This window comes from Mauremys mutica, chromosome 7 (genome assembly GCF_020497125.1).
Source record: "Mauremys mutica isolate MM-2020 ecotype Southern chromosome 7, ASM2049712v1, whole genome shotgun sequence".
NCBI lineage: Eukaryota > Metazoa > Chordata > Testudines > Geoemydidae > Mauremys > Mauremys mutica.
This window is the reverse complement of record NC_059078.1, coordinates 101,095,478-101,119,224: the sequence shown is the minus strand read 5'-3', so window position 1 is coordinate 101,119,224 and position 23,747 is coordinate 101,095,478. Positions and strand designations below refer to the sequence as shown.

The window sequence follows — 23,747 nt, the reverse complement described above, 5'->3', positions numbered from 1 at the left end:
GCATTATTTTTTTTGAGGGTTGTTAGCATGGAAGCATGTCTTCTAGAATGCCAAAGCACGAAGAGGCATATGAATGTTTAGCATATCTGGCATGTAAATACCTTGCAATGCCAGCTACAAAAGTGCCATACAAACACCTGTTCTCACTTTTAGGTGATGTAAATAAGAAGCAGACAGCATTATCTCCCATAAATGTAAACGAACTTATTTCTCTTAGCGATTGGCTGAACAAGAAGTAGGACTGAGTGGACATGTAGGCTCTAAAGTTTTACATTATTTTGTTTTTTAATGCATTTAAGTAACAAAAAAAATCTACATTTGTAAGTTGAGCTTTCACGATAAAGGGATTGCACTACAGTACTTGTATAAGGTGAATTGAAAGATACTATTTCTTTTATCATTTTTACAGTGCAAATATTTGTAATAAAAATAATAATATAAAGTGAGCACTGAACACCTTGTATTGTGTTGTAATTGAAAAATATATTTGAAAATTTAGAAAAACATCCCAAAATGTTTAATACATTTCATTAGGTATTCTATTGTTTAACAGTGCGATTAAAACTGTGATTAATCATGATTAATTTTTTAATTGTGATTCTTTTTTTGAGTTAATCACATGAATTAACTGCGATTAACTGACAGCCCTACTAATTAGGCTAATTTGAGTGCTAATACAATTATTTTTTTAAAAAATACTGCATTTCCTATTTAATATGCTTAACAATTTTACACTAAATTCACACTCTTACATCCCTCTTCTCCTCCAGTCACCAGTATCCAGACAGGCAGACAGCCCAAAACCCCATGCCCACTCTCCAGTTCAACTTGATACAGACCTGTGTGTCCACCAAACCCTCAAGTCTGGGGTAAAAGTTGGGACTCCCAAATCTCTGTGTTGAAGTTAGCCACAGTTTAAACTAGGATGAGTATTTTATCCCCTCTTCCTACAAAGAGGTGTTTTAAAAATATTTTTAGGCAGGGATAGTCTCACTCTCAAAATTTTTCATAAATCTATCCTAAGTGAGGGGAGTCTCAAAACTTTCTGTTTAGATTTCTGATTTCTTTCCACTTCCTCTAGTCTATCCTCTTTCCAAAGAAAAGCCAAATATGCAACTTATTTACATTATTATAAAGTAGATATAAAAAACTTAAGACAGCCACTCCTTCAGAATTGTTTGCGTTTGTGTTTGTCACCACAATCCAATTAGCCTTCTTGGGCTAGAGAGCAACATTATCTACATGCAGATGTCAATAACATGTAATGTTCCTCAATTAGAAACTCTTTAGATATAATTCTATTGTGCATTTATATATTCAAATTTCTCTAATATACACAATCTTAAAGCTTTCAAAGTGCTTATTCACTCTACCTTTGGCTAGTAAAAGTTTTATACATGAGAAATAACTATTGTTTCCTTGTGGGCAGTTATTTTTATTGCATAAGTCCATCCTCTGTTCAAAGTAAGAATGGCTAATCACAGTAATAATCAATTTACATTTATATTTCTGGATCGTGCATTTTATGCAAAAATGTAGCAAAAGCAATGATTGTTAATGACAAATCTGGCTTTATTAGTGTAGCGTGGCTGGGATTGAACAGGAGAGAGAAAGCATGAAGTGCTAAGAGCCAAAAAGACATTCCTTGAGCCATCCTGCTTGCATAGTGCAACAATGTACTCTGCAGTGCTCCTTGCTGCTCCACAAGGATCAGTGTGCATTTCCTCAAAATACAGTGACAATAGCAGGAAGAGGATGGGGGCCCAGAGGCCTGCTCCTTTATGTCCATGGATCATTGAGTGCACCATTAGCCAAGAACACCCCCCCACACTCCGAGCTTTCAAGAGAGCACGAGGTTCATATTCTGTGCTGGTTATGTACATGTGCCTTAGAAGCAGGGGGAATAGGGAGAAGCACCATCTTTTCCCCCAACAAACAAACCTATGGAAATCAGGGCAGAATTTTGCCCTATAAATTAGATGAGGTTAAAATGTATCTCCTGTCGGCAAATATAGAATTACATCTGGCTAAATGCAATCCCACTAAACAAGATGCCTGTATTGCTGAAGCATGGTGTGTGCACTATATCATCATAACATCATGGCTGGATGTATCAGCTGAAACACTGACCATAATTACAGCTTTTACAAAAGTGTCCTGAGTGATAAATTTTTAACAGTTATTGAAAGTTAGATGCAAAAATAACAATGCATGTTAACTAGATTTGTGCACAAATCAGCACAGTTAGGACACTCACTCTGTGGCATTTTTTTGCTATATTTACCACATTTTATCCAGGGGCTATGCATAGATTCCCAGCAATAGCTATTGCAGTAATGAAGAATAGAATATGTGACTTTACTAATGTAAATTATTTTGAGCTGGGGTTGTACACATACAGTAACTCTTCACTTAAAGTCGTCCCACTCAACGTTGTTTCCTTGTTACGTTGCTGATCAATTAGGGAACATACTAATTTAAAGTTGTGCAATGCTCCACTCTTATGTTGTTTGGCTGCCTACTTTCTCCACAGCTGGCAGCCTCCCTACGCCCCCCCCCCCCGGGCCTCCCGCTCGCCGGCAGACCCCGCGGATCAGTGCCTTCCCCCTCCTCCCCCCGCAGCAATCAGCTGGCCTGCAGCATTTTGGAGGCAGGAGGGAGGGGGGAGGAGCGAGGTCTAGGTGTGCTAGCTCCCCCTCCCTCCCCTGCCTCCCGAAGGCTGCAAGGCAGCTGATTGCCGCGGGCAGGAGGTGGGGGGGAGGAAAGGGGAGCCTGAGCCAAGTCCTCGCTCCTCCTCCCTCCCTCCTAAATGCCGCAGGCCAGCTGATTACCCCAGGAAGGGGGGAGGAGCGAGGACTTGCCGTGCCTCCCTCAACCCTCCCCTGCCTCCTGCCCATTGCAATCAGTTGGCTTGTGGCGTTTAGGAGGCAGCAGGGAGCAGGGAGGAGCGAGGATTCGGCGTGCAGGCTACTCCTCCCTCTCCTGCCTCCCAAACACTGCAAGTTAGCTGATTGCCCCAGGCAGGAGGGGTGGGGGACGGGAGAGGGAGCCTCCGCCAAGTCCTCACTCCTCCCCCATCCCTCCTGCCTCCTAAACTCTGCAAGCCAGTTGATTGCCCCAGGTAGGAGGGAGGAGCGAGGACTCGGTGCGCCTACCCCCTCCCTCCTGAACGTGGCAATCAGCTGGCTTGCGGCATTTGGAAGGGAGGGGGGAGGAGCCAGGATGCAGCATGCGAAGTAAAGGGGGAGGAGGTGGGGGGGAGAAGAGGCAGGTCAAAGGTGGGGGCTTGGGCGAAGGGGTGGAGTGGGCGGGCTGTGGGTTGAGCCCCCTGTCCCTGGTGCTTGCAGAGTAGGGGAAGCTGCTCTGGAACCTAACCCCCACTATTTACATTAATTATTATGGGGAAATTGGATTTGCTTAACATTGTTTCACTTAAGGTCACATTTTTTAGGCACATAACTACAACATTAAGTGAGGAGTTACTGTATTTGCTCATGCTGCTTGCAAAGCACATAAGAACATAGGAATCTGCCATATCAGATCAGTCCAGCATTCCATTTAATCCAGTGTTCTGTCTCAGATAGTGCTAGTAAAAGATGCTTCAGAAGAAAGTTAGAGGAACTCTTTAGTGCATATTTATGGAATAACTTTCTTGCAGAAATTTTGTCCTAACCTCTGTCAGTTATTTTCTAAGGACTGATGATTTATAGCCTCCCTCCCCAAACACACAACATTCTATATGCAACTGTGAATATTCTCATCAATATAAATATCCATTCCTTTTTATAATCCTACAAAACTCTTAATCTCAATGATACCTTGGAGCAATGAGTCCCACACATAAATTATATTTTCTATAAAAATATCTGCTTATGTCAGTTGGAAATTTGCTGTCAATATAATTGAATTATTCCTATGTATCCTTTCTCATAATGCGAAAACAAGGAATGCATAATTTATCCTCTTTATACCATTCATTATTTTGTATAATTCTAACATGTCCCCTCTTATTCATCCTGTTTCTAAATGAAACAGTATTATTCTTTTCAATTTTTCTTTATTTATGGAAATATTTCCATGCCTCTGTTCATTTTCACTCTTCCTGCTCTGAACCCCCACTATTTCTGCTCTACCTTTTTTGAGAAAGACAGACCAGAATTTAACACCACATTCCAGTTGGAGTTATAGGATTGATTTATATAATAGCATCATATTATTTCCAGTATTATCATCTATCCCATTCCTTATTCATCATAACAATTTTGTTGCTGTTGTTGTGTTAGTATACCACTACACATTGAACAGGAATTCCTTTGGGCATCACTTGTGTTTGTCAACACTGAATTTAATCTGCCATCATTCTGCCCATTCACTCATTTTTGTTAAATCACTTGAAAGGTCTGATTTTTTGAGTCTTGACTAATCTGAATAATTGTGTGTCATCTGCAAATTTACTATCCCACTGTTTAACCCTTTCCCAAATCATTACTAAATATAATAAACACAGGTCCTAATGGAACCTTGACACATGCCACAGTTAACCTTTTGTTGTGCTGAAAATGGACAACTTATTTATCTTTTTGAAAATCCAAATTATGTCAAATATATTCATCTTCATCCACTCTTTTGTTGACATTCTCAGAGAACTTTAATAATTTAGAGAGTCACAGTTCTCTTCTACCGAAGCTGTGCCGGTTTGTCCCAATCATGTTATTCACCTAGCTGTTTTATAATTCTGTTTTTAATTTGTTCAGCCAATTCACCTGGTACTAGAGTAAATCTTACTGGTCTGTAATCTCCAGGATCATCCTAGCACCTTTTAAAAATAGGTTTAACATTTTCTGCAATCTTGGACAATAGCCAATTTTAACTAGAAATGGCATATTTTTACAGGAGACTCAGCCCTTTCATTCTTAAGTTCCTTCACAACTCTTGGATGTGTACCATCCTATCATAGTAACTTGGGTTGTTTTAATTTATCAGTTTGTTCCATTATTTATTTATTTTTTGTGTCTCAGAGTCTGTTAGTACCTCAATTACCAGAAAACAGTAGATCCACAGTAAGTAACCTACTAATATCCTCTATGGTATACACTGAGGGAAGCAAATCAATTCGCTTTTTCTGCAATATCCATACCCGCCTTAATGGCTTCCTTTACATCCTGGTAGCCAACAGACCTACAGATTCTCTTGCAGGTTTCCTACTTCTGATATATTTTAAAAAGTACTTCTTTGTTTTATATCTTAGGGCTATTACTCTTCAAAATTCCTCTTCATGCACCTAATTTTCGTTTTATATTTTACCCGCATAGTTTATATTCTTTCGGTTGGCATCATTGATCTTCACTTGCCATGATGATGTCAACTTATGGCACCTGCAAACACAGACAGTGCAAGATAGCTTATCCTATTCTGGATGTGTTAGTATACATTTATCCAGAGGGTACCAAAGGGATTACGTTTGAACTGTAACTCAGCTAACTCTATGATCATTAACAAATTTATGTTCTTTCATAATATGGTACAAGATTGAAACTAGGGCTGGGAAAACTTAATTATGTCATTAAATAAGAATAAAAGTATATTTTTAAAAAGTATCCTTCATGATTGTGTTACATATAAAATAATAAATTATTAAAACAAAGCATTACTTTGGGGGATTGGAGGTTTTTAAGAATTGGTTAGATCAGGGGTCGGCAACCTTTCGGAAGTGGTGTGCCGAGTCTACATTTATTCACTCTAATTTAAGGTTTTGCGTGCCAGTAATACATTTTAACATTTTTAAAAGGTCTCTTTCTATAAGTCTATAATATACAACTAACTATTGTTGTATGTAAAGTAAATAAGGTTTTTAAAATGTTTAAGAAGCTTCATTTAAAACTAAATTAAAATGCAGAGCCCCCCGGACCAGTGGCCAGGACCTGGGCAGTGTGAGTGCCACTGAAAATCAGCTCGCGTGCCGCCTTCGGCACCCGTGCCATAGGTGCCTACCCCTGGGTTAGATAAACATCTGCCAGGGATGGTCTCAATATACTTACTCCTGCCACAGCAAGGGGGATGGGATAAATAAACTCTTGAGGCCCCTTCCAACCATACATTTCTATGATATTAAAAGCCTTTCAGGATAGAAGAAGTGCTTTGTATCATAAGGGTTTGATGTACAAAACAGCTGCTAAAAGACAAGTCTTTATTTCCTGTCCTTTTCACCATTGAAGAGGAAGTGGTCTGTGCTGTAGATTACAAACTTGTGGATTCAAACCCAGCTATTAACCCATATAGGAGTGGATCCTGGAGAAACTCTAGATTGCAAATCATAGCATTTGAGTGAATTTGGATGTTGTGCTAATATTGTTTTTACTATTGCATTTTTAGTGTTTGTAGTTGGGTTTATGGGCGCAGCCCTTTAAGAACAAGATGTGACTGACAGAGTCTGTTTGAGTTGGAGTGTTTGTCCTCACTGCAGTTAGCTCAAGTGATGTACACTTGAATTAACTTCTGTTGAGTTAACTTGACCACACTGAAAAGCACTTAAACTGTGGAGTGATTGGATCAGCAGCATGCGGTAGCTGTGTCCTACTATATTATTAGCTTAAGTATCAGCATTGCTTGAGTTTCAACCCATGCCCCCTGATGGGCCAGCTAGCTCAAATTTAAATAATCACTTGAGCTAGAGATTTGGGTGTGTGGGTGGGAGTGAGGTTGGGGGAATAATTGAGTTATACATTGAGCTAACACTGCAATTAAGACAAGCCCTTCATGCCAGGTGTGGAAGATTGTAACTGCATTCCCAGAAAACAGAAGATTCTGCCTGTGTAAACTAAACAAACAACCAACCATATACTAATCATTCCAGAAAATTAGCCTAGTTCTCGAATGTGTATCACTAGCATTTATCGGGACTGGCTGTCTCAGGATGTTGCTAATAAGCTATAAAGCCTTTTACCTGTAGGTCACTCATCTGAATCCTGTTTAGCTCTGTAGGGATTAGATGTTGTTCCATATAATGGAAGTTTGATGACCCCTATGAGATAAGTTTGGTAAGCCTCAGATCCAGCTCTCACATTACACACACACACCTATGCTTTGCATTAAATTGTAAGCTCTTCAGGACACTGACTTGTGTTTGTATAGTGCCTAGCACAATGGTGCCCCAAACTCATTTGGGGCCTCAAGTGAGAGATCCAGCTGCAGGGAGGGAGCAAAATCACCACACTCATTCTAAATTTGTGAAAGCTGGCAACACTGTTAAATTGTCACACACACACATTGGGATGCAGGCAGGGATTCAGAAAGCAGAAGAGAGATCAAAAAAGCATGATTCAATCTTTTTTTTTTAAAAATCATGATTTGCAAGGTCTGATTCATGATTTTTGAACTTTTGAGGTTGACAGTACTGTAACTGCCATATTGCTCTGTCACATCAATGGTCAGTGTCCGCTAATTTCTGTAGGCACTGTTGCATCCTGGATGGAAAGAGATTGAATTTCATGGAAGTCCAGGTTTTGAAGAAGCAGCAAAGACAACTCAGTTGCCAGATCCCATAACTAGACCTTGCAGATTCTGGTTTGTATAAATTACCATGCAGGGTTTGTTCAATGTTAATAATGAAATCCATTTTCATGTCAATTTACAGGAGAAAAGAATGGGAAATGGTATAAACATGAACAATTCTTGTGGCAAATTTTACATAGTAAAAACTTACCCTCTTCCTGGCTTGTCATGAGCTGAAGATGATGGAAGTTAATATAGAAACCAGGAAGATAAGACATCAGTGATGTATCTGAGAACTCTTCAATCAAGTAATTTAGTTCCAAAATTTGCTTGGATCCTCAAAAGTTTAGTTTGAGTAATGGGACAATTCCTCCATCCCTAAATATAGTGTACAATGTACAGGGAAACTTAATGTTACACTGACTGACCAGTGTGCTACTTTAAACTGGAGCATTGTATTAAATTTTTTGACAGAATCCCAAGCTAACCGCCGCTGGAGTGTCTTCCAAGAGCATCAATCTTGGCCATGATCATACCCTATTCAACAGAGCTATGTCTCCTCTCACCTCTTCAGCAGAGTTCCAGCTCTTCAAAGTACAGGATGCTGGAAAATAGAACCCTGCCATTCCATCCGGATCTTACTCCAAGAAAACATTTACAATTGTACTAACATATATATTGTAACTTTATGTGCTACACAAAAGATTTGATACTCTGTGGGACTGCTTCCGGACCCTATATGTCACTCTGGTAGCATATACGAGATATTAATGCACTGCAAAGAGCTGAAGGAGTATCATAGGGCCACTGTAAACTAGATACATTTTATCTAAACCTTCCCTTATTGCTGGGTGAAATATGCTCAACTTCTCATAATTACTTAAAAAAAAGTTGTGCATATATTCAATGTTGGTTTCCTAGTAGATGCTCTCTTTTTTAATCATTATGCACACATTCAGCCAGGACAATTGTGTACTATGCTCTCATGGGAGCCCTTCATCATTCTGAATACTTCAGTTCACAGCTGGTCACCCTCTCTGCACAATATGTAAATCTCGGCTCCTTTGGGGCATCAGAAGCCTAGCCCTACAAACATCACTATGAAACAATGACAATACTGTATCTCTATCTGTTTAACTAATATATTTCTAAGGTGCTTAATCACATTGTTATATAAGGGTTCTTGATGTGCAGGGTCTCACTAAAGCTGTAGTATTTTTAGGGGAAGAATGGAATGACCAACTAGCTTTCTACCATAATTATACACAACTATGCAAATGATTCATTGCTAATGATCAAAAAGCAATTAGTGATGTCAAGATACAGTGACACAGAATAGACAGTAATCTCTTAAATAGACTCTATATAAGATAGCTCATATAGCCCATCTGCAGATTAATCATGTGACAGATCCAGAAGCAACTCCATAGCTGACTAATATCTGAGGAACCAGCTGCTGTAACTGGAAGAATTCATCCCATGGCTGTGCATCTGGAAGCAAAAGGGTGTGATGTGCAGTGGGAATAGTACCCTCAGCGCCTTATTGCATCATGTATTCCCTACAGCTTTCATTGAAATTCAAAAAGTATAACATTTTATAAAGCTTTGGAAATAAAGATCTAAAGAACAAAAGTTGTGATCTAAATATATTAAATCATTGTATCATTAAATAATTAAAATATAGATCTAAGTTATTATACTTTTGTAGTCTATTGTAAATGATAAAAGCTGAATGTTTTAATACAATTACTTTAAACAATGTTCTGATTTCAATTTTTTTTCAGACGGTCCTGTCTCAGTAGGAATGAGTATGGATATAGCAAGCATTGATACAATATCAGAAATAAACATGGTATAGTAGCTTTGTAATATTTTTTATCTTATCTAAGTTAATGCCTGTTGTTTTACAGACCCCAGTAGTGTAGTTTTGAGATGGCTTTCCTTCTTGTTCAATCAACACTATGCCTTGGATATTAGGAAATGGAGCCTTATATTTAAAGGACATGAAGTAGTTACCTTATGATAAGATTGTGCCTTCTGTAAGTACAAGTGCAAATCAGGTCCCCCATAGATCAACAGCAGTTAGATGTGTACTTTACACAATATTCTGCCATTCCAATGAATGACATACATAACAGCAGTTATCTCCTGAATGAGACATTTCAGTCCCTGTGCATTTGAGAAAACTAGCCATATATGACCATTAGAAACCAATCTCCTATTTAACCATAGCAGAAATCATACTATTATTCTTACCATGTGTCTGAAACAACCATTCATTCTAGCTGTATTTCATTATAAAAAACCCACAAACGTTGGAAAAAAATAAGGAGACAAGTAGAGTATACCTTTTAACTTTATATATTTATTAAAGGTCTAATCCTGCTCCCATTGAAGTAAATGGCAAAACTCTAATTTCAAAAGCAGTTAGTCTGAGTCCAAAGTTAGGATCTTACTATTTTTTTCTATATCAGAATTAAAATTAAATATACCTTTTTAACTAACTTTTTATTGCTGTGTATTATCACTTAACCATTAGAAATTTGAATCTGTCTACAGAAAATAAATATCAATACTTTCTGTACTACTACATACTTCCTTACATGTATCAGTATGTCAAAAGAGTTAGAAACAATGCAAAGATAATGTAATATAATGGCAAAAGCATTCACTTTGTTAAAATCAAGCATTGATTTTAAAAGTGGCTTAAGAATGGCATGACTGATATACAAAATAAAATGTCATATTTGAATCAGGGCTAAAGGCGAGCTGAGCCTTTGATGAAATGCAAAGCCTTGATGCCTTTGGCATTATTAAGTTACCCTTGTCATTCTGAAGGTGTAAATTGTGCTATTGATTGGTTGAGTTCCCTTGATTTCCAATTACCCTTTCTTCCTTGACCCTTATACATTTGAATGTGCACAACTATATTAAAATGAATGTCTTTAGTAGTTTACATGAGCAAACAGATGTTTGTAGTATTTACATAAATTACCCTGAAGGTCATAGATTTACAAAGCCAGCTATGTCAGCGGAGAGTTTGGCCGACAATGTTTGCTATTAGAGTCTGTTCAGTCATAAGGGACTAAATCCATTAGAGACAATACTTATTCATTGTCAGCCTCACATCAAATGACAAGAATTCTCAAATGCTGGAAAATTTAACAGCAAGCAAGCTAGTAAAACTGCTTACTTTAATGCCAATAATTAAGAATTAGAATTGCAGAGTCACTGTCTGTTATGAGTGACCCACAGCTCTATTTCCATGTATTGAGGAGAGGAGAAAAAAGGACAAAATTTCTCTCAAATTACTTATGAAAAACAGAAGAATAATGGTTTATTCATTGTGGCATTTTCTGTATCTCCTTTCAGGATTACACAGCTACCATATTTCTTAGACAACGATGGACTGATGAACGACTTTGTTTTGAGGGTAATAAGAGTTTAAGTTTAGATGGTCGTCTCGTAGAAATGCTTTGGGTACCAGACACCTTCATAGTAGACTCAAAGAAATCTTTTCTTCATGATATCACTGTTGAAAATCGTCTAATAAGAATATATCCCAATGGAACAGTCCTTTATGCCATACGGTATGTATACTTCATAAGCCATATTTACACATAACTTCTATTTACATTTTAAATTATTCAGATTAGCACAATTTGCTCTTAATCTGGTCCCAGTTTAGAAAATTTTCTGCTTGTAGACATCTACTATATATATATTTTTGCAGTTCTCTATAAATGCAGGTATTGTCTGGTTATACCGAAAGAAGGACAGGAGACATTTGATATGGGTTTAATCAGGCTGCAACTTTATTATTAGATGTCTGGGACTACCTGGCAGATAAAAGTGTACAGTGCAGGTAACATGTTTATTCTATGTAATTACCTAGGGGGCTTTTACCAGCTCCCTCTCTTTTTCCATCCAGGTCAGGAGTCATTAGGGGTCACCAAATGAAATTAATAGGCAGCAGGTTTAAAGCAAACAAAAGGAAGTATTTTTTCCACACAACGCACAGTCAACCTGTGAACTCCTTGCCAGAGGATGTTGTGAAGACCAAGACTATAACAGGGTTCAAAAAAGAAATAGATAAATTCATGGAGGATAGGTCCCTCAATGGCTATTAGCCAGGATGGGCAGGGATGGTGCCCCTAGCCTCTGTTTGCCAGAAGCTGGTAATGGGCGACGGGATGGATCACTTGATGATTACCTGTTCTGTTCATTTCCTCCAGCGAATTGGCCACTATCGGAAGACAGGATATTGAGCTAGATGGACCTTTGGTCTAACCCAGTATGGCCGTTCTTATGTCCCTCCAGCAAATCGATTGCTGGGACCTGACCATACCCAGGGGGTCTTCCACCAGCACCCCCTCTTTTTCCATCCAGGTCCCTCCAGCAAATGGGACCTTACCATCTACCCCCCTCATAGGAGGGTTAAAGTGGGCTATAAGAATGGGGAATTGGCTCCCTGCCTTACCAAGCATAGGAGTCCCCAGCAACCCCCCATTCGTTCCTTTAATGAACATCTCTTTTTACGTCCTTTTCCAAGCCCTTTATCCAGTCACTGTATTTCCTTCCCCATGGAGTACCTGCACTGGACATCTGCCACAAGGAGGAGCCAGCAATTAGTTTGGCTGCCTCCCGCCCAAATCCAGTCAGATTCCCAGACATCTCTCACTGCTCTCTTTTATTTCAGCCAAAACAAATGGGCTCTAAAGCTTTAGAGAGAAACCCCATCCTCTCTGAATAATTTGGTGCCCCGCTATGCCCAAATTGCTGAGCCTTTAAGACCCCAAGGGATTTGGCCATCCCCGTTAGCATCTGTCGTGCCTTGTCCCCCGACGGCTCCCAGCCAAAGCCTGTGTTAATGCATGTCTTGCAACACAGATGTGCATCAAGTCCCTTCTTGTTCTGGGCTATAATTGAACCCCTTTACACATTCCCAAATAGTGTTTTCCAAGGTGTGCCACATCATGTCGGTGACTGCTGACTGGCCTCTATGGTACATAGCAGTGGCATCAGCTGGTCCAATAACATGCTTCTCCTTCCATGTCAATGCAGGTTCACCCCATCGCTGTTACCAACCAGCCTGCTCTATGTAAAAGGGAAGCTTCGGGCACAGAGCTGCCCCTTTTAAAACCTGCATTCCCAGGGGATGAATCAGCAACCATGCTGATCCTTTTGCAGAAGTTTTCATCTCTCTCCACCAACCATAAAACGCTGTTCCCTTCATTTGGCCAGTCAGTCAAATATTCCTCCTCTCCCCCTCCCCGCAGCGTAAAGGTGCAGGGTGGTCATTGGTACTAGCCGCTTGTAGATATTAATATCAATTCTTTGACATTGCAGGGGCCTTGAGCTTTGGTGCACCTTGGTCCCTCCTGTTCTTTGCCAGTGGTGCACGTAGCTTAGTCTCCTGTGGATTATAGTACTTTGGTCTAATTTCAGTTGATGGAGTTAGTGCAGGGATGGCTCAGTGATGTTGGTGACCTGTGTTATACAGGAGATCAGCCTATATTATCTGATGGTCACTTCTGGCCTCTGATTCTATGAAAATAAAAGCCAATGCAATTAACATATTAACTAATTGATTTCTAAGTAGATCAGCTTGCTTAGATGTAGAGACTAAATTCAGCAATTAACCTTGGGCAACTCCAATCATTGCACATTACAAATGATCACAGGATATGGCCCATTACTATTAGTTGTTGTTATTTTGCTATAGATACTTAGAAAGCAGAGATTTACATAACAAGTGTGAGATATTTTATTTATCGTTTGAACCTAAACTCAATTGTTCCTTGTTTACATAAAGCATTAGTTACCTTTTCCTAGGCATATATATTTGCCCACAAATATTAGTTGAAGAAAGTAGGACAACCCATTTCTAATTATAGGACATACAATATTATGTATAGTTAATAACCATCTGCTTTTGGTTTTTAAAGGATAACTGCAACTGTTGCATGTAGTATGGATTTGACCAAATACCCTATGGACAAGCAGACATGTACCTTGCAACTGGAAAGCTGTAAGAGACTTTATTACTGCTACTTTTATGTAGTTAGGACAATATTTGTGATCTATTTTAAGGGCTGCTAGATAATGTATAACATTATCAAAGAGGGCTAGGATTTACAAAGACTAGTGAGAATTGGGTGACCAACTGCTACTGAATTTCATTGGGATTTGGATGCCTCTCTATTTTAGGATAATTTGAAAATCCATCCCCAGGACACTGAAACACTAAGGGCTTGTCTTCACTATGGGCTAAATCAGCACTGCTGTGATCAATGCAGTGGTGTTGATTTAGCGGGTCTGGTGAAGATGCGATAAGTCGATGGGAGAGAGTCTCTTCTCAATAAAGCATGGTATGGACACCGCTGTAAGTCGAGCTAAGCTATGTCAATTTAAGTTACATAATTTATGTAACCTATCATAATTTAGATTGAATTACCTTCTCAGTTTAGACAAGGTCTAAGAATAAAGAGAAACATAAAAGACTATGAGCCTGATCCTCCATTCCACCACATGCAGAACTCCATAGACTTAGTTCTGCAAGCAGATGATCTTTTTAGTAGAGCTGAGCAAAGGATCTGCAGTCACTATTTCATCAGTTTAGTTGCTTCTTTTTTTCTTTGCTACAGCCATCCTATAGTTCCCACATCAAATTTATCTGTGTGAACTGATCATGAGTAGTTTGTTGCAACTATTCAAGAATTGATATTCCAAACTCAATCTATTTTGATTAGCTAAGATTGGTCACATATGTAACATGCTATTATTTCCATTCCCTGATCAGATGAGTGTAACTCTTGTAATCAGAAGGATGATTTGAAACCTCTGGGGGATCTTGAATTTCTCAGGGAGAAGTAGCAGATAATCAGTCAGGGAATTTTAAATATTTAGGCATACAAGACATCCCTGAAGCATCATTGATAGAAAAAAATAGGTTAATATTAAGCTTATTGGCTAGGACAGAGTTCAAATTTAATTTTCTCTCTCACATTAAAGCAAAGTAATTGCATCTACAGTTCTATCAGTAAAGGCTGTGGACAGATCCTTGTGTGACTTCTTTAATGGTCTCCATGCCAGAGCCGTGGGGATGGAGAGAGAGTCATCAATGGAAAGACTAAGATCTAAATGTTCAGTGCTTTGTATGAAGCAGTGTCCTATCCTACATTAAAATATACCACTTTACCTGTGAGTACTTGCACAAGTGTAATATGTAATATCCACGAGTACTTGACTATGCAAGATTAAAACTAGTTTTCTACCACTATTCATGCAAGTAAAACTCAATTGAACAATTGTTCATTGAAAGTGAACGCAAAAAGGGGCAAGAGCACAATTGAATCAAAGACTTTCAAATTTGAGGAAATACTTGTGGAATTTCTTTGCAGTATTTTCCCATTTTTACCACTTCTTTTCTGCAAAACAACAGCACACCCCGTATTCATTTTGCAAATTATTCTACAGGTAATTTCCATCAAGAAGATGCTGTCAAATTTAATATTATGTTACCATTTAAGGGTTTTATCCTGCAAGGCTTACTCACACAAGACTCCCACTAAGGTCAGTGGTAGTATTATGGAGGCCACAATCAGAATTACTAGTTAGCAGTGATATTTTTTCTAAAAAAATAAAAAATAAAATAAAAAAGACAGGGAGAGAACATATTGTTATGTCAAAAACAGAATGATGTACTTACATCAACGCCATTGCCTGAGTCGTTCAGCAGTTTCGTAGTTCCCTCAGGAACTTAAAATGTATTTGACAAGGGGGAAAATAGAGGAATTCCCTGTCTAATTGAAAACTCAGATTTTTAGAATGATTCCATCTGTTCTATTAGACAACCCACAAGTATCTCCTGACTAAAGGGAAAACACGGTAATATAATCTAAACTGCTCCCATGGCATTCTTCTTTAGTTTCTGGAAAAATAGCCAAGAACACAGATTGCAGAATGAAAAAGATTATTAACAGCCTTTAGCAGTGGCAGTCACTTTTTTGTTAAAAGCACTTTAAAAAAAAATTTTTTGGGGGGGCGGGGGCGCTACAGTTCAATAGTGTTAGTTTTCCTATTGGATAAGCAACATTGACTTGCAGAAGAATAATATTTTACTTCTCGAGATATTGTTCACTTGTAAATATGGTTGCTGGGTATTATACACATATATAACATTTATAGTATAAAGCAAATATTTGAACTAAAATAAAATGTTAGGAATTTTGGTTAAACTATTATGAATATAAACACTTAAATAACACTACAAGATAATGAATATATGAGGACATTGCAATAGTGGCTTATGTAATGAAACACCTTATCTTCATTTGTAATGTTGCTATTTAATTATAAGAGCTGATTGAAAAATGGTAACAAAAATATCAACAAGAAGGGTTTGTGTTTTTTTGTGGTTAGAAATCAAATACTTTCAACCAGTTTTAATAATTCTACAATGAGAAATTTCTCAGTCACTTATCTCCCAGAAAATCAAGTTTCAATTGACTATGAAATTATTAATTATTATTAATATTACTGCAGCATCTAAAAGCCTCAACCCCAATTGAGGCCTTGTGGTGCTACACACTGTACAGGCACATAGTAAGAGATAGACCTTGCCCCAAAGAGTTTACAATTTCAATCCTTATCGACACTGCAAGTATCCAATCACATTACTATGTTTCCACACATGCCTCTCTCTCACTTGCAAATAGTTATTAATCTTTTAGACCTACCTTTGAACAGTTATTCCCTTTTGGAATTTGCTCTTCAACTTCTGTTCAGTGAAGGTCCTGCACTTATTCTTGAGAATCAGGGAAAAAACATAGACTTTGAGGAGAAAGGAAATCTACTTATGAGATCCTGAAAACCTTTAGGCCTGGAAAAGTTCCTGCAAAGACCTACTCATGTGATTAACTTTATGCATTGTGAGTATCCTATTAACTTTGTTGGGACTACTTACAGTGCATAAAGAACATGAGAAGTCTGCAGGATTGAGGCATTAGTACAGATGTAAAAGTTAGCTCCTCCCACTCAATGTCATTTAAAGAGACAAGAGAATTAAAGAAAAATAATGTGGTTTTGTTCCTATCAGTTTCAAAGCTTTTGTCAATACAAACTTTCTCTAACATGTTGTGATATACAAAACTCATGCCCCTACCCTAAGAATAATGTTAGAGTGGGGAAACAATGTAATATTTCTATGCAAAATGTAATTTGCCTGATACTCATGAAGGCTCCTCCCCTCCCCTGAAGTTCTTTATAAATGGTAATGGATAAGATTCATATTTTGAATATATTTTGATACCAAAATATGCTCTAAATCTGTGAATTGCTCAGATAGAACTATTTGCCTTTCCAAAAAATGGGGACTATTAAAGAAAATAAAAGCCTCCTTTCTGTAGTGTGCTTGCTCACAACTTTCTCAGGCTTCAAGAATTGTTTTTATCCACTGCCAGTTCATAAAGTTAGATGAAACCTGGAATTATGAACATCTGCATTTTTTGAAGTGACTCAAAGCTATTTTGGACATCAGTGTGAACGTCACTTTGCAGTGAACTCAATATTCCCCTCTCCTGTCGGACTTGATGGGCTTTGCCTTTAAATGTCCTATACAACTAATCCTTTTATTTATCAGTTTACACCAGCTTTTATTTTTCTACACCTCCTATAGTATTTCTTTTGAGACCGGGCACTCAGATTAAATTTTCAAATTTTGTCATACAATCGCATTATTTATAATCCAATTTTACTTTTTTTTACAAATGACAAAGGATCATAGACAAACATGTTCTACACAAACTATTTATTATATTTAACAAAAACGTTCATTGGTAGGTTTGTCTATAATTACAGGGGGCTATAATATCAATGATGTCCAGTTTTACTGGACCAGAGGAAATGATTCAGTTCGAGGCTTGGAGACACTCCGGTTGGCACAATATACAGTAGAAGATCATTTTACTTCAGTATCTGAAGCAGTCTATGAAACAGGTAGGAACTCCCTATGAGAACTTTCCTCTTGAAGTTCAGAATGTGGGGATGAAAGTAGAACGGCGTGAAGAAACTAACCAATTTGCCTTTCTTTTAGTATTTGCAAAAATGAAAAATCTCATCCAATTTCATTCATGTAAGCTATATGGCTTGTATGATATTCTTTAGGGAATTTGTAGGCTCTTAGAAAATGCACTCAACTGTTCAAATGTTTACAGTTATTGGACTTCTTTGGTCACATCTCAGAAAGTCGCATACAATTTGAAGAAGCTGATTTCAGGCAAAGTTCTGCTCATGCAGCTCTTAGCTGAAGCTTATGTTGTATGCGATACGGAATACATGGGGAAGAGAGAGAAGGAGGAAAAGTGTTTAATGTAACAATGAGGTTGTAAAGTGAAACATTCACATGACAGGGAATTCTAAAAGATATGCATCTAATTTTTCAAAAGTAACTAGTGATTTTGAGTGCTCATCTCAAGACACCTTAAATAATTTGGCCTCTGAACATCAGATATCTTTCAGGTTTCTTTAACTGGGCAAGCGAAAAATCACTAGTCACTTCTGAAAACATAAACCAATATTTATCCCACAGTGTTAAAGTCTTGTACAACTTACAAGAAATGCAGACTTTGCCACTAGGGCTTGTAAGTTAAACAGCAGCTATTTGGTTTTGGCAGTTTCAGTCAAACCTTGATAAGCAGAACCCTGAATAAGCAAAACTGTGAGTTACTCTACCTAAGATATCTAGGGTACTATAATTATCGTTTAAGAAGTTCCATAGGACTTCTGCAACTCTGATTCATCATAGAACAAAGTTGTGGAAAATATTTCTTTAGCTATACAGACTTTTTGATGGGTATAAGTTATGGTGACTGTTCTGGAGATGCCAAAGGATCTTTCAAAGGGAAGAAGAGCCATCAGACATGCTTTATCCTCCTTGAGTTATTCGTTTACTCTTCTTTGTTCCTGTTTTATGATACATATTTGTGGCAAATTGCCGGCACTATTATGATGGGTCTTGCGCTTTCTTTTCTTGGGGGGGGGGGTTCAGGGCACCATTTCTTGCCCCTAAATTGGAATATTAACTGCCCCACTAGTGTCCTAGAGGAGGGGAGTGGAGAGGGAGGGACTTGGGCCTGCCCTCTACTCCAGGTCCCAGCCCAGGGGCCCTGAGGATAGTGGTGAACCACTTGAACTGACGGTTCCTTCCCCTGGGCTACTTCCCTCTCCTGCCTTTCAGCTTGTTGGGGGGGCTTCCTGCCCTCCCTCTGCACAAGCCAGGTGCCCCTTACCTAGGGTCTAGGACTTCTTAGCCCACTACAGCACTTCTCCAAACTGTCCTCTGCTTCAACACCAATTCTTTCTACTCCAACACCATCCTTTCTGCTCCTACTCCCTCACTGTCTGATTGAAGCATGAGTTTTTATCATGTGACTGACTGCAGGTGCTCTAATAGGCTTCAGGTGCTCTAATTGGCATCAGGTGCTCTAATTAATCTATAGCAAACTTTCTTCCCCTTACAGGGAATAAGGCTCCCTTCTAACCCTCTCCTGCTGCCCTCTGGCCATGCTGTATCACATATTAAATACTATTTGTCTTATGCACAACCTACCATGCCAACCATAAGGATTTTCTTTATGTAATGACTCCTAATGCACCCATTTACATTGTAATTCGGGACTCTGGCGTATGCTTTCCTAACCCTCAGTTGCACACAAATTGCAACTTCTTTCCTCTACTGCACTGTTTGGATTTTATTCTTGAATAACACAGCACAGAAGGAAACACTATGATATAACCTGAAATATTAACTCAGGTTAAAGCATCAAAGTCCTCTAAATGGACATCAAAATAGAGATGAAACACAGAATAGCAGGCTTCATGATCACAAAGAGTCTTGCTACTTATATAACTGGCATCTGTTTCCCTTCCTCCCTTCCACAGCCCGTAGCTAAACCGCATCAGGCTCAGTCAAAGGAGAATAATCCTTTAGTGCTGTTCTGCCCAGAAGCGAGGCAGGACCTGCTCACCATTCCAAAAAAAAGAAATCTGTTTAATACTTACCACCTTCCCCTATCGCACGTAGGGAGGGCCCAAACTGTATCAGAAGCGCAAAATGGATTCCATTGTTTTTCCTCAAATGGAATAAGGGCAGTTTCCCACTTAAGTGAAATGCAGCTAGAGGCACAGTCACATGGACAGACGAGTTCTTTTCCCTTAGTATCTCTTGTGGACCCTTTCCCCCTGGGTTCAGTGTTAGCTGTAGAACATTAAACGCATTTGCAAAGTCAAAGTCTATTTTACTGTACTTTAACAAATACAGCTTATATTTATTAGAATTTCCCATACCTAATTGTACTTGGGATTCTTCTGTTTAAGAACAGAGCAATATGAAGTGCTATGCAGTACATTTCTAACAGCAAAGCTTATGAAATAATACCATAACCCTCTTAATTCTCTTGTAAACCTTTATGAATATGGTGTTAAATACAGAGGCTGTTCAGTTTTCCTACAATGTTTCATGGAAGCATTGCAATGTATTCTCTATCCTCTATTAAAAAAATTAGAGGCAAAAAGAATGATTGTAGATGCATATATACAGTATTAATAAAAAGAGCATACAGAAACCAAAGGTAATAATTATTTAGCTTTTTACAAACATATATTTGAAAGTATCTTATAAATATTATTTGAGCCTTAAAGGCTTCTGTGAGACTAGGCAAAAAGCAGTGTATAATTCTTCTTACAAATGATAAACTGAGACAGTCATTGGCAAAGCTGAGATTAGAATCTTGCAGTTGAAGAGGAGATCAATCTATAAGCCCTGTCACACAAAAAGCTTTCCCCAAGAGAAGGAAAAAGAGTGGCAAAATATGAAGTGTCGGAAAACTATTTGTAAATCAAGCAACAAAAGCAAATTACATAAACCAGTCCAAGAGCACATTAATAGCATTGCCGCTTACTTTTCATTATTGTCTGAGTAGAGTGTAGCTCAATTTTGGAAATAGGAAAATTCTGAGCTACAGTCACTTACTAGATTTTTGGTCAATACTTCTTAGCTAAAGTCCCAAATCTGCAAACATGCACATGCTTACTTTTGAGGATGTGAATAGGCTCACTGAGTTCTGTGAGCATCGTCATGTGAGTAAAGTGAAGCATGTGTGGAAATGTTTGCCAGATCAGACCTGAAGGGTGGATTTATATTTCTAGCCTTTTTGACATAATCTGGTTTTATTATTCTAATTTAGATAGTATATTATTTTAATTGACTAGAGACATCTCTTACATTCAAAGAATAACAAACAAGGGCATAGAAGAGAATGCTTGTTTGATACCTACTGTACCCATATACCAGCTGTCCTTCCTCAGCTAGAAAACACAAGGAATGAAATTGTAAAATGTAAAATTGTTTAAAACTAGAGTAAAGATCGTTGAAGCTGGTGAAGAAATCCAATTCTGCTTTAAAATGTTAAAGATGGGTACATTTGAAATTTCACATAAGTACCATGTTCAGCTATCATTAGCTGGTTTGGGTGGGGAGATGTTGAGGGTTAGGACCCACAAGCACGTGTTTAATAAAATATTCACACAGATCTACATCAGTTACGGACTACAGCCGGTTGCACCTACAGAATCGACCCCGGAGTCTGTACCTGGTCCTGCAATCCTAACATCTAATGCCCCACATATGAACAGAGCAGATGGCAAAGCTGGGGCATTGGTGGCCACAGGGGAAGCAACAGTTATTAGGTCTCTCCACTGAATGAGTTAGATGTGTGCTCTCTCCCATTGCTCTGTGGCTGTTTTCACTTTGACTAACCACTGAAAGAGTGGATGCTCTTGTTGCTCTATTGGAGATACAGGCCCACACCACTGCTGTGAAGAGGATGATATCTTTCAGCTGGCAGCATAGGGGTCTGGGGTTGCCCAGGACGAGAAAGTCAATGTGGGGAAAGTCAGGCTCTTTTTAACCTGGACCTTAGTGTTTCCACACCATACTGCTTCTTATGATCCAGTAGACTGGCTACTAAAGAAACAACTTCGTAAAAGATCCATGCAGATCTCAACAACAGCACAGTTAAACTAAGTGTGAAAGCATGTTGCAACCATACCTCAGCATAGCCAAACTACATGTGTAATGATGTGTGGGGGGAAGTCAAAGGCCTCCGCTTTCCATTGTCCATTAACTTAGGGTCGCTTCAACATTGAGTGCTCGATTCCAATGGGCTTCAATAGGAAATATAGATGCTGAGCACCTCTGAAAAGCAGGCCCTGCATGTCTCAGACATCCAAAGTGAGTGGACATGTTTGAAAATGTAGGCCACAGTGTATTCAGTATTCTTCTTAAAACAGAACTCCAAAGTAACAATGTCTAGATAAACAGGAGCTGTATTTCTCTACAATTATGTTCTTTGGTTTGGAATGAAAATTATCATTGATTCTACTTGGGGCAGAGAGGCAGTGCAAAACTTTTGGTAGGTACTATTTAAGGCCAGAGAGGGTCTCTGGGGAACCATGGATAGAGTGGCAGTGGATGGCATAGGCGGAGGGAAGTCTCTGGACTTATTACATGCCTTGCATGGAGAAAGTACAAACACACACACACCCACTGTTAAATGAGAGGCTTGAGAGCAGATCCATGTATTATGCACATCAAATGGACCAGAATCTCTGCATAGGAGATACAGAGCTGTAGTGATTGCTATTCTGGACAATAGCTGGAACAACAGCCATAGAGGAGCTGCATTGCAGTCTCACAACCCAGTAGCCAGGAAGAGGAATGGAGAAACTACTCCTTCTCCAATTTCATTTATTCAAGAAGGGTGATCTTCATCCTAAACAGCAATAGCACATTTTGGTCACATACTGCAAGGTATAATTTTCTGTAGTCAGCTATGTTTGAGGCACCCTTTCAAATGTTATTTAACTCTTCTTGTGCCCTCATTTAAGCAAAAAGCAACACCTTATAAGGCACAAGAGGAGAAGCAAGTGATGCACGGCTAAACCATATTAATGCCTTTGTGCAGGATGTACACCATACATCTTAACTGGCACCCAAGGGGTTTGTATACATATTTCATGGGGGAGAGCAGATTGTGCTCTTTGTGCCTGAATGCACACTTCTTTGTGGAATTGCATGGGATAACAAAAGTGCATCTTTAGATAAAGTGCTACACAGAGCTTTTATACGAGTAAATTTCACCAGAAAGAATACAGGAAATAGCCATGGGCCAGACGCTCCCCTCCACTTACACTGAGCAGAAATGAGAAAGGGAATGCAGAAAGCTAAAAGCAGCATCCCTGCAGAATGGTTCCCTCTACAAGCTCCTCCCACTGCCACTGATTGTTGGGGGCAGAGATGTGGGAGAAGTTGTTCTAGGTGCATGTCCTCATCAGCCAGAAGTACGCACAGTAAGGATTTCAGTTATAGACCAGAACTTTATTATACAATTGGATATACAGGATGATTATCAACTGCCAAAGAGAAATGTTATAGCTTGAGAAGGAAACCTGTTTATTTAATCTTAGGTATATTTCTCATGTGGTGCAGTGACATTCCATACTGATAAAACCATGGTTATGACAGTGATGTCTCTTTGAAGAATCAGAATCACTGTTGGAGACTAGCATATGGCTTTGGACTCCAAAAGCCAAATTCAGAAACAAATTATAAAATGAGGTAAGCCAGATCTCCTTACACTCAGACTTCCTTAGACTTTACACCTGCTTTACCATTGCATAGATGAGTCTATATTGGTATATGCCACTGAGCCAGAAAAGGCACATGCTATGTTGAGTGAGAACCATTTTTACTTACACCTTCTGCTCCTCACTGTGTATGTTACACCCGTTTATTTTCATGTAACAATATTAAGAATGTAAGTATATGCAAGGTATCTAAATAAGTATGGGGAATTCAAACAATGTAAGGGAGTCTAAGGCTATGTTTTCACTACAGAGTTAGCTTGAGTGATTCATACTTGAATTACTCCTCTCGAGTTAGCCTGGTTTGAGTGAGAGCCACTGCAAAATAACACTTGATTTGCACAGAGTGATCGCTATCAGCTGACAAATTGTGCTACCTTAAGCTTTAGCTTCTGTCCCCTCTCAGGCCAGACAATTCAAGTTAAAAGTACCACAACTCTCGAGTTATGGGTTTGTGGGTATGGACAGAACTCAAGTTAGGGACAACACTCAATAGCTCAAGTTAACTGTGCTGTGAAAACAACACCGCCACTATATCTCATATCTCCTCC

At 38.7% G+C, this 23,747-nt stretch overlaps 1 protein-coding gene across 1 annotated transcript in view; it reads left to right on the top strand.

Annotated features, from left to right (window-relative positions):
- The window catches only part of LOC123374600 (gamma-aminobutyric acid receptor subunit pi-like), a 51,939-nt gene that overhangs the window by 14,758 nt on the left and 13,434 nt on the right, over positions 1 to 23,747 (top strand). Inside the window, exons 3-6 of the mRNA XM_045024718.1 lie at positions 9,276 to 9,343; positions 10,864 to 11,081; positions 13,440 to 13,522; positions 17,353 to 17,490. Of these exons, the coding sequence (XP_044880653.1) occupies positions 9,276 to 9,343; positions 10,864 to 11,081; positions 13,440 to 13,522; positions 17,353 to 17,490 (507 nt within the window). The remainder of the gene's footprint in view (positions 1 to 9,275; positions 9,344 to 10,863; positions 11,082 to 13,439; positions 13,523 to 17,352; positions 17,491 to 23,747) is intronic.